This window comes from Neovison vison, chromosome 5 (genome assembly GCF_020171115.1).
Source record: "Neovison vison isolate M4711 chromosome 5, ASM_NN_V1, whole genome shotgun sequence".
Taxonomy (NCBI): Eukaryota; Metazoa; Chordata; class Mammalia; order Carnivora; family Mustelidae; genus Neogale; species Neogale vison.
In genome coordinates this window covers 99,537,558-99,554,178 of record NC_058095.1, presented here as the reverse complement: position 1 = coordinate 99,554,178, position 16,621 = coordinate 99,537,558, and the positions used below count along the sequence as shown (strand labels likewise).

The 16,621-nt window shown below is 37.5% G+C and overlaps 1 protein-coding gene across 5 annotated transcripts in view; it reads left to right on the top strand.

The window, feature by feature from the left end:
• Positions 1-16,621, top strand: part of DCLK1 (doublecortin like kinase 1) — a 350,518-nt gene that overhangs the window by 270,846 nt on the left and 63,051 nt on the right. For 2 of the 5 annotated variants that reach the window (XM_044249592.1, XM_044249594.1), the window contains exons 7-8: positions 13,454-13,538; positions 16,370-16,478. In XM_044249592.1, coding sequence (XP_044105527.1) covers positions 13,454-13,538; positions 16,370-16,478 — 194 coding nt within the window. Of the gene's footprint in view, positions 1-2,464; positions 7,356-13,453; positions 13,542-16,369; positions 16,479-16,621 lie in introns of those variants that run through there. The other 3 variants (XM_044249591.1, XM_044249593.1, XM_044249595.1) reach the window with 2 other exon arrangements.

Sequence of the window (16,621 nt, the reverse complement as noted above, 5' to 3'; positions counted from 1 at the left end):
CAAAATGAGAAAGAGGCTCTCTCCAGATAGAAAACACAATTCTTCCATTCCATCTGAGTGTTTTCACTATGAGTTTGTTGTTGGCCACAGTCTGGTTTGGCGTTTTCAAGTACAGGAATCATTAGTGAACTACTAAAAGAGGAACTGGCAGAATTCATGGAGGCCCCTAAGCGTCTACCCTTGAGTGGAGGAAGGGGAAGGGGAGGGTATTCTTTTCTAGTAAATGTTACCCTGCAGGACCCTCCTCTGTAGGGGCAGTCATATACAGCACAGGTCATGCTCTTCCCAAGAATAGTCTCTCTTTTGAAGTGTCTGCTTTAGGACACCTGGCATACTAATCCCTCTCCATCCTTGGAGCAAATTAAACTCAGCTTCAGGATCACGTTCATGTTTAGTTGCTGAAACTAAATTATGGTGACTGAGAGTCCTTGCCATGGATTTGAGCTTCTCTCCCTGCTTGCTCATTGTGGAGACCTCCATCGTGGGGATACAAAGTGCTTTGCCCAGCTGTCCCTGGGTTGGCAGAATGAGGCTGGAGTTTACTTCTTCTGCCCTCGGTACTCTCGGCGTCACTGTGATTTTGTCCAGGTGAGGCAGGAAATTTCTCTCCGGTGACTAGCAGCTGTGTGGCCAGTGGCTTCTATAACTAACACTGCCAGCACTTGGGAAATGATTATAAGGGGTGGTTCTCTTGTAGCTTCTTCACTGTGGCATTTAAACTACCAGTGCAAGCATCTACTTGAGAGGGAAAAATAATCCCATTTGTTTCAGGGAGACAAAGGGTTGATCCCCATCTGAAAACATTTATTGAGCACATGTTGTAAGCAGAGCATTGGATAAGTCAGAGGTGGTTCAGTTTCCAGGCTTTTAAATTTAGGCCATAAATGAACATCCTCCATCTATGTACCATGTCAGTGCGCAGAGACATTCCCAGCTGCTTTAGCAAGAGAAGCTTTCATCTTGGTGTGGAGGCAACTACATCAAATAACCCCGCCCAGTTAAAATGGGCCTAGAATATCCCTAAAAACTGATCCTGTTTCAAATTTGGTTAATGTTCTTCTCAAATGGTTGGCTATACTCCTATGCAGGAAATACTGAAATAAGTGAAAGATGGCAAGTGCTAAAAGAAGAGACTTCAAAGAATAAATTAACTCTTTTTATTGCAAATTGGAAAACAGTAGCTAGTTCTATTTTTTCTTCTGTGTTGCCTAGCAACATGGCCAGGAAAATGAGTTGGCTGTGCACCTCCCAACACACACACACACACACTCACACATACACACTCTTACACTGCCTACTTCGCTTTAAAAAATAAAAATGTATTTTTTAACTTTTAAAGGACTATCAAGACATTTGATCACTTTCTTCACAATTAAGAAGAAACTATTTTATCTATGTTAATTATGATGACTTAATCAGCTTTTTTTTTTCCTTCAAAATCGTATTTTTATGTTACAGCTTTGGGGATTTTAGAGTAGTCATATACAATAAGAGTCTGCAGGCCAGATATTTTTCTTCATAAAAGCATTAGTGGCAATGTACCAAAGAACCTCCCTATTTTTCCAAAACACTGTTATTTAAATTGCTGTCCAGAAGCATTTAACTGGTCACAGAAGCAGGTCTTAGAGGATCTTTTCCATCCATGTATTTTCTGGGGTCTTATTTCTTAATACATCAGGAAGAAATGTGGTGTGGTGTGTAGGTTGAATGAAGCTCCCCATTATACTCCCACATGGCTGACTTGTGTAGATTATCTGATCAGTCAGATGATGTGAGGAGTGGGTGGTACAAAATAGAGAAGAAGCCAGGATTCTAGACCGTCTGCAGATCTGAGCTGGTTGCCTGGCTACCAACTGAGAGATCTCCTAGCAGAAGGGGGTGGAGGGAGAAAAAGGGAGGTGATTGGTAAGTGCTTGGAAAACCGGAAGAACATTGAGAAGGGAAGGCGAGGTCAAGCTTGCATTTTTTCTGTCTTCCAAATACAAAATTTTGGAGAGGCAGTTTTTACTGGGATAATGTTAACGCGCAAGGCAAATGAACACTTGGGTTACTGCTCTGTGACCAGAATTTGCTGAATGCCTTCTGGGGTTCCTGACATTATTTTGTGAGGTAAGCATACTCCTCTTACCCCCTACAATGGGAAGAAAATGTTCAAGGAAGAATTGGCCTAGACACGTAGTAGTGGAGTTGGCTTGGATAGCCATCAGGGGTTATAAAACTCAGCAGGACACAGAAGGCAATAGCTCAGAAGCAGTTCAAGCCAATAAGGCAAAATAAGCACCATTTATATCTGTTTAAATGGTTTCTCAGTCATTACCTTTCCTCTGACCCAGATTTGGAGATTAAAAGATCTGATGACATTAGAAACCAAGGATGCTCATTCATTGTAGCTCCACTCCTAAGAGAGCCCCAGGGCACCCAAAAAAGCCAAGTAAACAAATCTATACCGCCCTTCATCTTACAGGACCTGTATCGCCCCCTCTCTTCGGATGATTTGGATTCAGTAGGAGACTCAGTGTAAAAGAGACAATGGAGCAATGTATATGGTTTGTGATTGGGTGAAGGTGTTTCACATTTTCTAAGAAAAGTCTAACAGCAAAATACACAAAAGAGTTTTGCATACCTTGAAATTATGAACTCAAATCAGAGAAAAGTAAATACACACACATTTTATAGTCATGATGTTAATCCTTGGAGATTTTTTTATATGTGTATTTCCTACATTGATTTGATTGGGGGAGCTCAGTTGTTTAGGTTTTTTTGTTTGGTTTGGTTTGTTTTTTTTTTTTGCAAGACCTGGCTTTTGATGAATTTCAAGTATGGACCCAATATTGAGTACAAGAACAAGCTAATGATATAATATAAGTTCATAATTTCTGCAGATAGGGTTTTCAAAAATTTTCCTGTACTTTTGGTCAGGCAAATTAAAATGGCACCAACAGACATGTTTTTTTCCTTAAAGCTATTTTCTTTTGAAAATTTGGATTGCTGATTTTTTTAAGCTACTTCTATGGCAAAATAATTAAAAATACTCAAGTCGATTTTTTTTTTTCTTCCTGGACAGTAGACAAAGCTACCTAACGTTTTGTGAGTTGATATATCTGAGGAGAAACACTCATGTTAAGGACATATCTCATGAAGACTCTAACATTAGGTGTTAGGAACTTTCCTTGTTTTTTTTGCCAAGCAAATTTTCTTAAACTTACCTTTTTATTGGAAGCAGCATAAATATAGATTAAACAATATACCAACATGAAGAACTTGTTCAGTGCCATTGCTATGAATTACAACCACATATGTAATTTTTCAAATGTGAAATGGCTGAAACTAGAAAAAAAATTTTTTTTAAACACCAGGCTTTTTGTCTGGATTTTTTCTAAGAAGAATCAATTTAAAAGCAAAATTCTCTTAAATGGTGCTATAGAAATCAGGCCTTCAATATCCAAATCTCCATTTAGAGAAGTCCTGATGTTTTGGAAATTTTCGTATGCAAAACTCCCTTTGTGTTAAACCAAGTAAGTCTATGATTATAACCCACTGTCTAACATTAACCTACTAATTCTGCTCTTCTGGTCCTCTGTTTTAAAAATCATAGTCAGCTTTGTTTAAACATAAAATAATTATTTTAAAATCTGAATGTTAAAAATTAATTTAATGTGTATGGTCTATTGTATGTAAGCCATACCCTAGTGATCATTTAGTTTTACTAGTTCAAACACTAACAATTTAAGACTTGTGAAGCATGGTTTTGATATTCTACGGGCTTGACATATCTCAGTAGGTGATAAATTTAAAATGTATGATGCCATTTGGAGGCCTTTCCTTGAGTTTTTTGGGTTTTTTTTTTTTTTTCAAATTTTACTTGAAAACTGAATTTAAAAACAAACTGTTTGATTCAAGATGGAGAGAAATTCAGTTGTCATATACTGTTTTAAATGGTATCAATTTATCTCCTTGATAAATTGCTCAACTATCAAATTTTACCATCTGGTTTATAGTTACATATGTTACCATCTCACTTTCCAACTGAATAAAACATTTCAACCAAAAGAAAAAAAAAAGAAAGAAAGAAAAGAGTCCAGGCAATCTAACAGCATCTGAAAACTTAGCCTTATAATAATTAGTGCCTCATTATCCTGTCTGTTGGAGAGAAAGACAGTTCCCTGGCAGGTTATTCCAACCGCAGACTGAATCATTCCATCTTGAAAGAACAGTTCATAATAATACCTGTTCCAGACTTCAGGTTTTAAAACTGTTTCCAATAGAAATGAACAGAGACTCCTGCTGAGATCAAAAGGCTGCTTTGTTTTAGCTGAAACAGTAAACATCTGTGGAGTTGCCTATGCTGGTGTCTGTTCTAGTTATGTCTTTGTAAAATGCATTACTTAATACAGTTGAGTCCATAAAAGATTAGTATGTATTTGACTGAACTGTCAAAAATGCAAAGAAGGCAGTGGAACGGTTAACTTAAATCTGGCAAGGTCAGATGGTCCAGAACAAAAATAAATTCCAAAAATTTTAACTTCCCTGTACTGTCAATCTTAGGGACAAGTACTGCTTAGAAAGGTCCAATAAGGGCTATTTGTTCTGGATAAGCGGCAGATATTGCCAACTGATATGAAGCCCACGGCTTTGTTTAGACATGGCAGAAAGAAACTGTACTTGTGCTAATTGCCGATAGATATGGCCAGCTTTCCATTCAAGCAGTTCCAAAGGAAATGCTGTTCCACAGCGTTCAATCTCTTGAACATATGACTTTTATTAAAGGACTGTTCAGAGGCAATATATATCATTTACTTTTTGAAACTGAAGTCCCTCGGAGATGGAAACAACACACCATTTATAGACTTTAAGATCTCTTTCTATGCAGAGCGTAATTCCATTATACTAAAGCAGAAATTTTAAAACACACACACACACACACACACACAAAAACTCTTAGCAACAAAGCAGAAGTTTTCAGTTCATTTGTGGAATCAAATTGATGATTTATAGGCACTTAAGATTTACTTACGTACAGAATTCTTTTTCAAAAATTAGGCACTGAACTTTAAAATTGTTCTACCGAACTGGAGAGAGCTCCAGCAAAAGTCATGCATTTTTGTCCTTACGGTAAACCTTAAATGTGCTAGGAAGACAGTGTGCTCTAGTTAAAAGTTTGATACCTCTTCATTTGCACTCACCTTTTTTTCCCTTAGACATCGTAGAAAAAGATAGGATAAGTATTTCCCTGCTTTCAGCATTTTAGAAATGCAAACCAATAATATATCAAGTGTGAAGACTGGTTCTAAAAGCCGCGTGGTTTATTTCTTCTTTGTCTTGCTTCATCAGTCAAGTCGGGCCGGGGCAGGGTGGGGGGAATATCCACAATAATGTTTCTATGCCAAGTCATAGGCGTTTAAGATGTTTCAGGTCCACCCATCTGTACACATCCCTGTGTTCTTATATGGGCTTATCTAAATATTAAAAAATCAAATAATGCCTTCTAAAACTATTTGTGTATGTTATGTCCTCCCTATTGTTAACCAGCAGGGGTATTTCCTTGCATCCACTGCAAATCCACACATGATTGGGCTCGCTTTTTGTTTTTGGTTTTTTGTTCTCCATTTAAAAACAATGAAGCCTGAAAGCATATTTCTTAATGAAAATAGAGAGTGATATTCTTGAAAAATAACCCATATATTTGAGCTATTGGACTGCTAAATTTTTCATATGTGGCCATATATCTATACAGGCATGTGGGTGTCTGTGTAAATTTTGAGGGCTCAGTGTGTATATGGGTGTGCTTATATATCTGTGTACGTCATAGACCGTAAATAGTAAAATATGGTGTTTGTGACACAGCCTGATGAGTTACTGGCTCTTGAGGAATTGTATGTAAAACCTTCATGTCATAAGTTGTTAAATGTGATGTATTAGTTGGGGCGTTTTTAAGTTCAAAAGCAGTATGCTAAATTAGTATGCTAAACTAATAAGGCAAAATGGTTCCAAATAGACGTACTGATTTATTTAACAAACAAAAAAATTGGAATCTAGATACACAAAAAATGTGAAATCCAAACAAATCCAATATTGTGTTAATTATGAAATACAATCACACATTTATGTTTGTATTGTTATGTCTTGACATTCAGTTTTCAAAATGGGTGAATCCTGTCACTGATGTTTTCTCTAACGTGTATGTATTGATGACATGTATTGATTGTCAATCAATATTCACTAAAACATGAAATCTTGATTTATAGAGTCGTGAGTAGCTGAGTGTTGTATTGAAACATAAATATAAAAGAATCCAAACTGTGCTTCATTTGAAGTAAGTTGGTAACAAGGCCAGATAACCTGTAAGGCAATTTTGTATGTTTTCTCAAAACACTATTCTAACTGTTGATATTTTCAGTAGTAACCTTCCTATACTTGCTATATGTGTGTATATATCTATATAAATATATACACACTTGAAAATGTTAATTGAATGAATTTACTCTCTGCAGACATTTGCCCATTTATACCTATTTGCCTTAGCCTTGCTAGCATCTTTAATCATGCATGTGAGTGAGAAATGTATTTGTTTGAGATATCTGCAAGAGTGTAGTGTAAAAATTAGAGATATATTGGATTCAATATGCCAATTGCCTGATGCGGTTTGTTATACTGTCAGCTGAAAAATATTTGTAATTTTGTGCCTGTAACGCATGTGGAAAAGATAGGAAATCTGGGGCCCTAGCTGTAATTTCCAAGAGTGCATGATATATAGTATCTTCAAAATGTGGTTCATTTTAGTAAGGATGATGGATAAATTCCAAGATAGTATAAATGGTGCATGTAATACATGGGTGTTTGTATTATATATGGCCACCAAAAACGTTTTGAAGCTAGGACAGTAGGCATCTGAAAGGTCACAGGCAAAGACTTTTTTCTTGCAATGTGTACTTCTTAGTTTATATTCATCAACAAGCAAGGAATTGAGTTATTTGTTCTAAGGACTTTTCACTTCAAAATACATTATGAATGTAAATTTGGGTGAAATTTTTACAAAGAGGTTGACATACTTTCTGCATACAGTTTGAGTTGCTTGGATGTATATTCTCTTAAAAAGAGCATTTGGTGTTAAAATGTTTTAAACGGCACTATATTTTAAAAATCTACCAATTGAGGCCATCCGCAGAGTTTTATAGAGCTAAATGATGAGATGTTTCCTTGAACTACCCAGTTTTGAAAGTTCCATCACTTTGTGTTGTGGTTTCATTGTAAAATGTTATAGCTTGTATTTCCTGATGGACCATGTTATTCCCCTCAAAGTTAACTTTGTGACACTTACCACCTTAGAATAACTATGTAATAAACAGGAAAAACCACCTATGTTGTTCAGTGAGTTTCTTTCAGAAAACTTGTAAGTAGACATTGACATTGAAATGACTGTGAGGGGTAACGGTTACTTTTGGTTATTTTCATAATGATGGTTATGGCCTTCTTGTGATGTGATTAGCATCATGGCTTGGTACTGCACAATGGCATCCCAGGCCATCTAAAGTACAAAATACTGGCAATACAACAAAATAAGACTATCTGATGAAGTATTCTGTTTCAGCTGCTTATATTAAAATCATTAATACATTAAAACTCTCAGGGTTGTCTTAAGGGTGAATTTGTCAGACAAATGGTCAACTGATTGAAAAAAAGAAATTGACATGCATTTTTAAGACATACTAGCTGTCTCCTGGGTTTGAAGGCATCTTTCTCAAGGTCATCTCATATAAGATGAGGGGAATGATCATGTAGATACATATACGTGGATATCTATACAATAAAATAGTGATGATAATAAAATACTTGATCACCCAACTTCAAACCAGAACAAAAATCCATACTTTATTCCATTCAGAATGTGGTATAGGGAATACAGAAAATTCTGCTTAGTTAGAAAAACATTTTACATTAAAATTATTATAGAAGTCCAGAATTCTAGTTTTAAATCTAACATTTTTGGTAGGTTTATTTTAACTTTAAAGTTTTAGTCTGCTTTAGTTCACTTTATTATTTCCATAACCTAAATGTAAACAATGCCCAAAGCAATAATGGTACAAATGGAAGGAGTATTTACAAATGCATAAAATTCCAAATTGTATTTATGCTTTCTTAATATAATAGAGTTTAAAATAAACTGTAGCAGGTACCTAGGAGAGTAGTGAACTCCCTTCGTCACAGACTAGGAATCTCATTTGAGGAGTAAATCTAAGGATAATTATTTTATAGAGAATTGGTAAACTAGATGACTTTCTGGTCCCCTTCCAAACCATGATTTCATGAAGAGTAACTCGTAAGAGGAGACATTGTGTCCATCCCTTCCACCCCCAACACAGCAGTCTTCTCAAGACAAATGGTTCAGATTTTGAATGTATAGATCTTGGCTTAAGTGAGTATAGAGACTGAGGCAAGAGGCAAGAGGGCTGCCTGATAAAACAAAGTTGTAACTAAATACATTTATTTTTGAAATCTTGGCTCCCGTGGGTGGCTTCACCAACATCGATTTAATGCCAGTATTCCCATTTTCATTTTTCCTTCTTCTGAGTAAACCAGTTTCTGCAGCCCTTTAAAAACATTGACCAAATCTCTAAGGTCTACTCCAAATCTCTATGATACCATTTTACATTTTTCAATATTGATTCTTGTTAGGCACATGATTGCCTGTCCCATAAACTGTATTTGGACTAAACATGCTATGATGAATGCAGACAAGAATTTGGAAAAAGGAATTCCCTTTTCCTTGTTTCACATAATAGAACTTTATTAGTTATTACATATTGATGTCACCAACTTATTATTATTCTATACACACTTGGAAAGCAAATGAATGTGTGTTTTTTTTCTAGATACACATGGACTCCTCAGGTTTCAAACTTTCAATTTCTAAAGTATGATTTAATTTTTTTTTTTTTTTTTTTTTTTAAGTGGAGGTCATCTTTAGAGATTCTGTAGACCTCAAGTCAAGGTCACCAAGACAGTGTTTGAATTTGTTGAATATTTACTGGTTTCCTTTCTAAAGTTAATCCACTTGATTTTCTTTTCTTTTTTTTTTTTTAGCACATTTTTAAATCAATATTAACAAAGTAATAATTGTGCCAAGACAGAATCTGAAGGGGAAGTAATACAATTAACCAGTCAAAGCTAAAGCTAAACTTATCTGGTGAGGTTTTTCTACCTTGAGTAGATCAGTGGGATTAATTGTGTATTTTTGAAAACTTGATTCAGTGTAGTCCTCACCTGAGTGACACCATTAATACAAATGGCAGGGGTAACTAGTACCATTATACTTAAAATGAACTGGTTTTAAGTACATAGTCATCAGATACATCTTGGTAAAATGTGGTTAGAGCTGTTATGTCAGCTTTCTCACTTCCTTCAAAAAGTGTGATATGTTCTCCATCTGTTATATGATCCCAGGCTAAATAGCTACACTTAGGATGTGTTCTTACTTAGGGCAGTACTTTTATGAAGGTGTGTCATAAAACCATCCAGGTGCCAGCAACCTGCCCAGCTGGTTCCCATTTAATCTGCTTGGAGGCGATAACATTTCAAATGTCACAATGTCTCTTAGAGCACCTAATTGTATTAAATTCTAAAACAACTGTGTGTTCGGTACTATACACACCCAGATGCCTTAGAATTAGCAAACTGAAGCAAACACAAAATCTTACCATTATATATACTATAAAATGGTGTACCTGTTTAGAAAAAACAAGTAAGCAAACTGATTTCACTTGTAAGCATGCAAAAAATGCAAGTCGGCTTTTCAGCTTCTGTTTGTCATTGATAAAGACTGATTAATCTCTTTGGGTTAATTTTAAAGAGCAAGGATTTACACGTTATTCCCTTTACTATTTTCAAAATCCTTCAATCAGACTTATGAGCAGTAATCAGAGTACTCCAGCACTGTCTAAATTAGTATATTTAGGATTAGTAACTAGCATACACAAAGAGCCATACTGATTACTGAATCACTTGAACTGGGAGAGAGGACAAAAACATTAGGTGACAAAATCAGAGTCGACAAAATAACAGTCTGCAAGGATATCAATGTAATAAATAGGACATTTCACGTGAATAAATAAAAAACACCAAACCCCCAAATGCAGACTAGGGAGACCTGACATAACTGTGAGCTCAGTGTTAGGCTAAAAAGTTACGGAGCTATCTATCTATCACGAGGCCAGTGTGATCTTAAAAGTGCATTAATATTCCATTCACAAGGGGAAGGCTCTATCTGCTAGGGCATGCCTAGAATATTACATTTCTTTTCAGCCCTAGCATTAACAAGAGATTGGGAACTGGAGTGTATCCCCAAGATGGTAAAAGGGTCATGGAGCCCTGTTGTACGATGAACAATCAAAAAAAAAAAAAAAAAAAAAAACCTGGGCATATCCAAGTTGAAAAAGAGAAGATACTGAAGGGGTCCAGTAACTATTTCCAAATTCCTGAAGCACTGTCATAGGAAAAATGGATGAGACCTGCACTGGGTAGCCCCAGAGGTGAGAGCTAAGGCCAATAAATCAAAAATGTAGAAGGACATCATTTCAGCATAAGGAAGAACTTTTTTAGTCTCATATGAATAGTTAAGGGGTCGCTTTAAGAAATAATGTGTTCAGTAGTGGAAGTGGTAGAACTGAGGCCATTTGACTAAATGGCTGGGATTTTTGTAGTGGGAATTTGGCCTCTGGATGGAAGTAAGCTGGAATAGGAAATATTTAAGGTCTACTCCAATCCCTGAAATTCTTTGAATACAGGAATAATTATTGTCTTGGAAAGTGTATAATGCTAACTATCTTACCTCTTTGGGAAAAAGAAAAAGATAACACCATTAGGAATCTAATACATTTATTTTCACTCTATTTGAGCATAATAAAATGACAACTTTTCACTCTGTGTTCTCTATTTGTAAGGATATAAATTTTTCTCTTAAAATGGTCTGTTACCCTCAGCATGAAATTTGAAATTACTTGGGGGGTACATTTTCAAACCTAAAGTTGAAAATAAGCAATTCTAAATGTAAGCAAATTTGTGTTAATTCTACCCTCCCTTTTTTTTTTTTTTTAAACCGGAGTCTAAAAACCTTGAGGGGTTTTTGTCCATAAGGCAGAGAAAACACAGCTGGCATTGTGGCAAGCATTCAGGGCATCAGACGTTTGGTGGCACTGTTGAAAATGCAATTTGTTAGTTGATAAGGCACTTTAGTGAATAATATCCAGTCAGTTGATTGAACATTACAGTTTAAAAGATGTTTTCACATACTTTGGGTCAGAGTTCTGTTTTGAGTATCTGATGTTCTTATTAAAAGAACCAGCTTTTGGAATTGAGTGCATGAATGTGGACATCTTTGCTAGGAAACATGCTACTGGTCTATTAATTCGAGCGCTTGATGAAAGAATGTGTCTTTGTATACTAAAATTTAAAACACCATATGACAAGATAGCACCTGCCACCCCAAACCACAATGTGTCTCCATTATTAAACACCACTTGCTATGCTGCTGGAAGAAAGTCAAGGATCAGAAAGCCCAGAAGAGAAGGTCTACGTTTTAGACATTTACTTACTGCTTATCTGCTTGGAACAACATTACGTCTACAGCAAAAGCAATCACACAGGGGATAAAAGATCTCACTTTCTGAAAACACACACCTTTCCCTCAAAGTGGTAATGTTAATGTTTATTTTCTCCAGACAACGACATCATAAATCTGCCTTCTTTAAGCCTTGTATTCCAGTATTACAAATACAAGTTGTTCACAAACAGACATCCGTGAAAGTCAGCAAAGCATGACTTAGAAGCTCATACATTTCCAGTACCTTCGGCAGAGTTGGTTATGACCACATAGTTAGGGTCACTTCCAGAGAAAACTGTTTCAGGGTCCCAATCGGAATCCCTCTTTCTAGCCCGAGAGAGGAAAAATGTGTGCTCCTCATCACTAAAGGAGGCTGGATGAGAAAGATTGAAGAAACACCGTTTAAGTTGCCGCTGATTGGTGGCAGACTCTTACCATACAGGAACAGAAAGGACACAGCCCACAAACTACATGGGCTTCAAGGGTAGCCTAGAGTAACCCCAAAACTTGTAGAATGTCCTGTAAGGAAGCAGATGCAACCCAGCTGTGAATGTACCTTTCACCCCAACATCAACAGTCAGCTTTGACGAACTCAGCCAATGAAACGTGTGTGTCTTTGCCACACCCAGGAAAGCAGGCAGTGGACTTAGATGGCCTGCAATGATTTAAGTAGTATTTACCCAGTGATACTCATCTTTTTGGTGAAAACTAAGAATCTTTGCTTTTTTTTCTATGCAAGATACTGTTGGGGGTAAAGAAATTATATAAAATTTTCTCTTCCTACTTTGTGTACAGTTAAGGCTGGATGGAATGGGGAGGAGGTTGAAGGGAAACAGGTAAGCAGAGAACAAATAGGTCAACTTTGCTTCTCGCCACCTCTTCATTATTAATTCAACTACAGATGCTCTTTCCCTTCTCTCTGCTCCACAGACAGCCAGCACCATGAGCCAATGCTGCCCCCTCACCGCCTCCTGCTCCCATCAGGCCAACCAAGTGGATAAACCCAGGGAAACAGAAGGAAGATCTTTTAGGACAAGCTGTGTTCACTGTTTAGAAATAGCATTGAAATATGCAAATTGTGTTCTCAAGGAATAGAAGCAGAGATGGAAAGGTTCATTGTTTAAGTATTGCCCCGTAGCTAATCATAGTACTAAATATTTGGTATTATTTCATCCTCTGAGCTTTGTCATATAGTTGTTCTCCTGTCTGCTCTCACTGGTCTTGGGTCAAAATACACCAAAATGTGCAAGGGCATCACCAGGCTTAGGCTTTAGTTCCTGTCCTTGCCTCAGACTTGTTTTGTAACATTTAACATATTGATAACCTGCTTAGTGCTTGTGTCTTGATCTCAAAGTGGAATTAACAGACCCACTCTTTAACCTTGCTCCAAGAATGTGGTAAGCCTCCATGTTTTTCTTTTAGGCTATTCTGTTAAAGTGAAGAGATTTTCTTTTCCTATGGTAAGAATAGAAAACATTTTGGGTGAGATCAGAGTGGCGCCATATTTGAGGCCCGTTTGCAGATAGACTGTGGAAAAGTGAGGTGAGAGGCTTCAAATCTGATGAACCTGAAGAGTGAGCTAAGGGAGGCTGATTTTGAGAAAAAGGACTAAACAGTCCAGAAACATCCATATTTAGAATGATTATCCAGACACAGTTAAATTATCTATTAAGGTTAATAGGGTGGGAAAGAGAAGTAATCTAATTGAGTAGTCTAAGAACCTCCCCCTTCAAGTATTAAGAGCAAATCCTCCCTGGTGATGGTGCAGTTATACCCCAAGATTCTGGGCTGGGCATAGCACCTGCAGACTGGCGCTCTGACCGAGTGTTTTTATCCTTTGTTTCTGTTCCCTCACAGAGCTCTCAACATGGAGGCTCCTCTACTTCCCTGGCATCCACCAAAGTCTGCAGCTCAATGGACGAGAACGATGGACCTGGAGAAGGTGGTGAGCTTGGGACTTGGTGTCTGAGGAGAAGGGTTTCAGGGGGCAGAGGATGAGTTGGCTGAATTTACCTCAGGAAACTGTAACTTCTCAAGGATTATGAAGTAGAAGCCTAAAGCAACTCAGAGGGTTAGGATTGTATATGGTTTCCCCCAGGGACATATCTACTCTGTGGGAACAGGAAGAAGGAATTATTTTACATCCTTGGAGGCCATAACTGTTCTAAGAAGGCCAGATATTGCCTACTTTGAAAACAAAAGGAAGTAATTGCTGCCTTTGTTTTCCCAAATTCTGTTCATTTAAAGTACATTAAAGATAATTTACTCTCTTGATTGACTGTTATAGCCCTACAGATGTACTCTAACTAACGTGAGCTCAATATGTGAAAATACGGCTTTACAAAAAGAATTACTTGATGACAATTGCAAAAATATTCTTTGTACCTTAAGCTAGTTCATTTTAGAATTTCTCTGTGATGTGGTCAGATGACCTAGATTCTGGAATGGACTTTTCTACTAACTCACTGGATTGTTTTGGTTTTATTTATTTATTTGGGAGGGGGTTTTAGGGGAAGAGGAAGAGAGAGAATCTTAAGCAGTCTTCACCCCCAGCACGGAGCCTGACACAGGTTTCGATCTCAGGACCCTGAGATCATGACCTGAGCTAAAATCAAGAGTCAGAGGCTTAACTGACTGAACCACCCAGGCACTCCTCCCTGGACTGTTTTGGATAAGCCTCTTCAGCATTCTACATCTTAGTTCCTCTTCTATAAAATTGTATAAGATTGGAATATATGCCTATTTCCTCTCTGGGGGTCATTTTCAGACTCAAATCAATTATGAGAAAGTATTTAGAAAAGTGTAAGACTTACAAGATCAAGCCACTGTTAAAGAATCAGCATCCCTTATTTGTTTGAAGTGATATGATTAGATTTTCCCAAAAAAGTACCTTTTATTATGTCAAGTGAGATAAGTGATTTGCACATGAATTATTTCCTGACTACCGTGCCCTATCAGATTTTTTTTTCTTTTTTTTTGTATTTCCAAGAAGTATGAAATTCAACCACCTGGAAGTCTCTCTTGTTCTGCTGTGTTATATTTACCTAATGAAATGAAATGGTCTTTGGCTAAGATTTTGGCACAGCCTTCTTAGCCCAAAGTCTAAAGGATACATTTTATCAATACGGGGGGAAAAAAAAATCCCAAGCCATGCGCTCCAAGCAGTTATGCCCCCAGTAGAAGGAAGCATGAAGAACCACCTTTCTTTTCCCATCTGGAGTCAGCCTTGCTTCTGACAGCGAAGGATTGTTCTTTTTATTATCTATGTAGTAAAGAGCCTTAAGACCATGTCATCTGAGAGATGTTTTACAAATATGGGTGCTTTGCAGTGGATTTGAAACTTCTCCAACGTTCTCCTCTCATTCCCATGGAGTAGACAAAAATCCCCAGGCTGAGTCTTTCAAACAGAGGCAAAATTATTAGCTTCTTGGGGTGTGGGATGGTGGGGATTAGGGAGGGGGTGTTAATCGGCTGCAGCTCTCACATTTTATTCCAGAGACCACTGGGATAGCTTCTAGTGGGTAAAGACTAAAACACCACCTATGAAGCGGTAAGGAGACTACCTAGATCCCAAGGCCAAAAGAGCAGCAGCAAATGTCCCACATTTGTACAACCCTTTCCAGAAATCCCATCCACCCTAGAATCCAGAGTGGTGCAGATCACAGAACCAGCATAAGGGTCCTAAAGCAGATGTGTGATAATTGTGAGTTTCCATGTGTCATTCCCTAGTGTTGCAGGCTAATGGAGAAGACAGAAACCTAGGCACCACCTAAGGTTTTAATTTTATTTTGAGAAGAAATGTTTAGTCTCAGTTTATGATGAAAGGTCAGAATAGGAGCACATTTAGAAAGCACACTAGGTTTCCATCACATTTTGTATTCAGGTTGCCTGAGGGAGCGCTAGGATTTATAACTTTAAAGCATGTAAATTTTAGAGCCCAGCTATAAAAGGCTTTTTACACCGAAGATGTTAAAGGTTATCCAGTATATTTATGTGACCTACGTGTGGCTTATTTAGTTTTATGGCCTTAGATATTTAAAGCATTATTAGGCATTTGTAAAATATTTCAAAATGCATTTTAAGGGGGAAAATGTGTTATGTTAGTGGCACTAACATAATTGAAACTACAAAACTGTTCTGTTCACAGACATAATAAATATTGCAATTTTAACTCAACATCTGCTATGCAGGTTGCTGGTGAGAACATTTGTCTAAAATCTGCTCATTGATACTGGGGAGTTGGGGTTGGGGGGGCAATCAGGGCTTGGTTCCTAAGGAATTTTACGGAGATCTCCGTTTCAGGATGCAGTAACACTAAGCGTCCAAACAGCAGGCAGGCTTCATGCTTGTACCATGTCAGGCAGAGTCCCCCAGAAGCTCCATTTTTCCTCCTGAGCCATACCCAGGAAGGTCATGTCTCTCTAGACAGTGGGTAGTCCATAAACACGACGGATCAAATTGGCATGAAACACAGAGCGAAATTTCCTCCTCGGAGTCCCCACGGCCACAGAAAGTGTTGTTTGCCTTCCCATCGGTTTAAGTGGACTCCATAAGTCTTAGGTTTCCTTTCAGTTTATCATTCGTCTTGGTAAAAACTGTTGAGTATACAGCGTCTGCAGAGGGAGGGGAGGCAGGGCTTGTCCCACTGCATGGAACATAACATATCGATTCTGAATCAGTTCCAGTCTATTCGATGATCCTTCTAAATGTCTCTCTGGTGCGACATCTGTGTTCCCTTTTCTACCAATAAAAATGTACTAATGATTCTTTCAGAAGTGTCGGAGGAAGGCTTCCAGATTCCAGCCACAATAACAGAACGATACAAAGTCGGAAGGACAATAGGGGATGGAAATTTTGCTGTTGTCAAGGAATGTGTAGAAAGGTGAGAAGGATATCGTTTGCATTGCACTCTAAAGGAAGCATTTGGCATTATGTTTTCCAAGATTGTGTCTTTATTTGCCGTCTGTGGCACATATGGAATAGGTTAAGGTCTCAACTCCAGATGTAAAAAAAAAAATTTAAAGA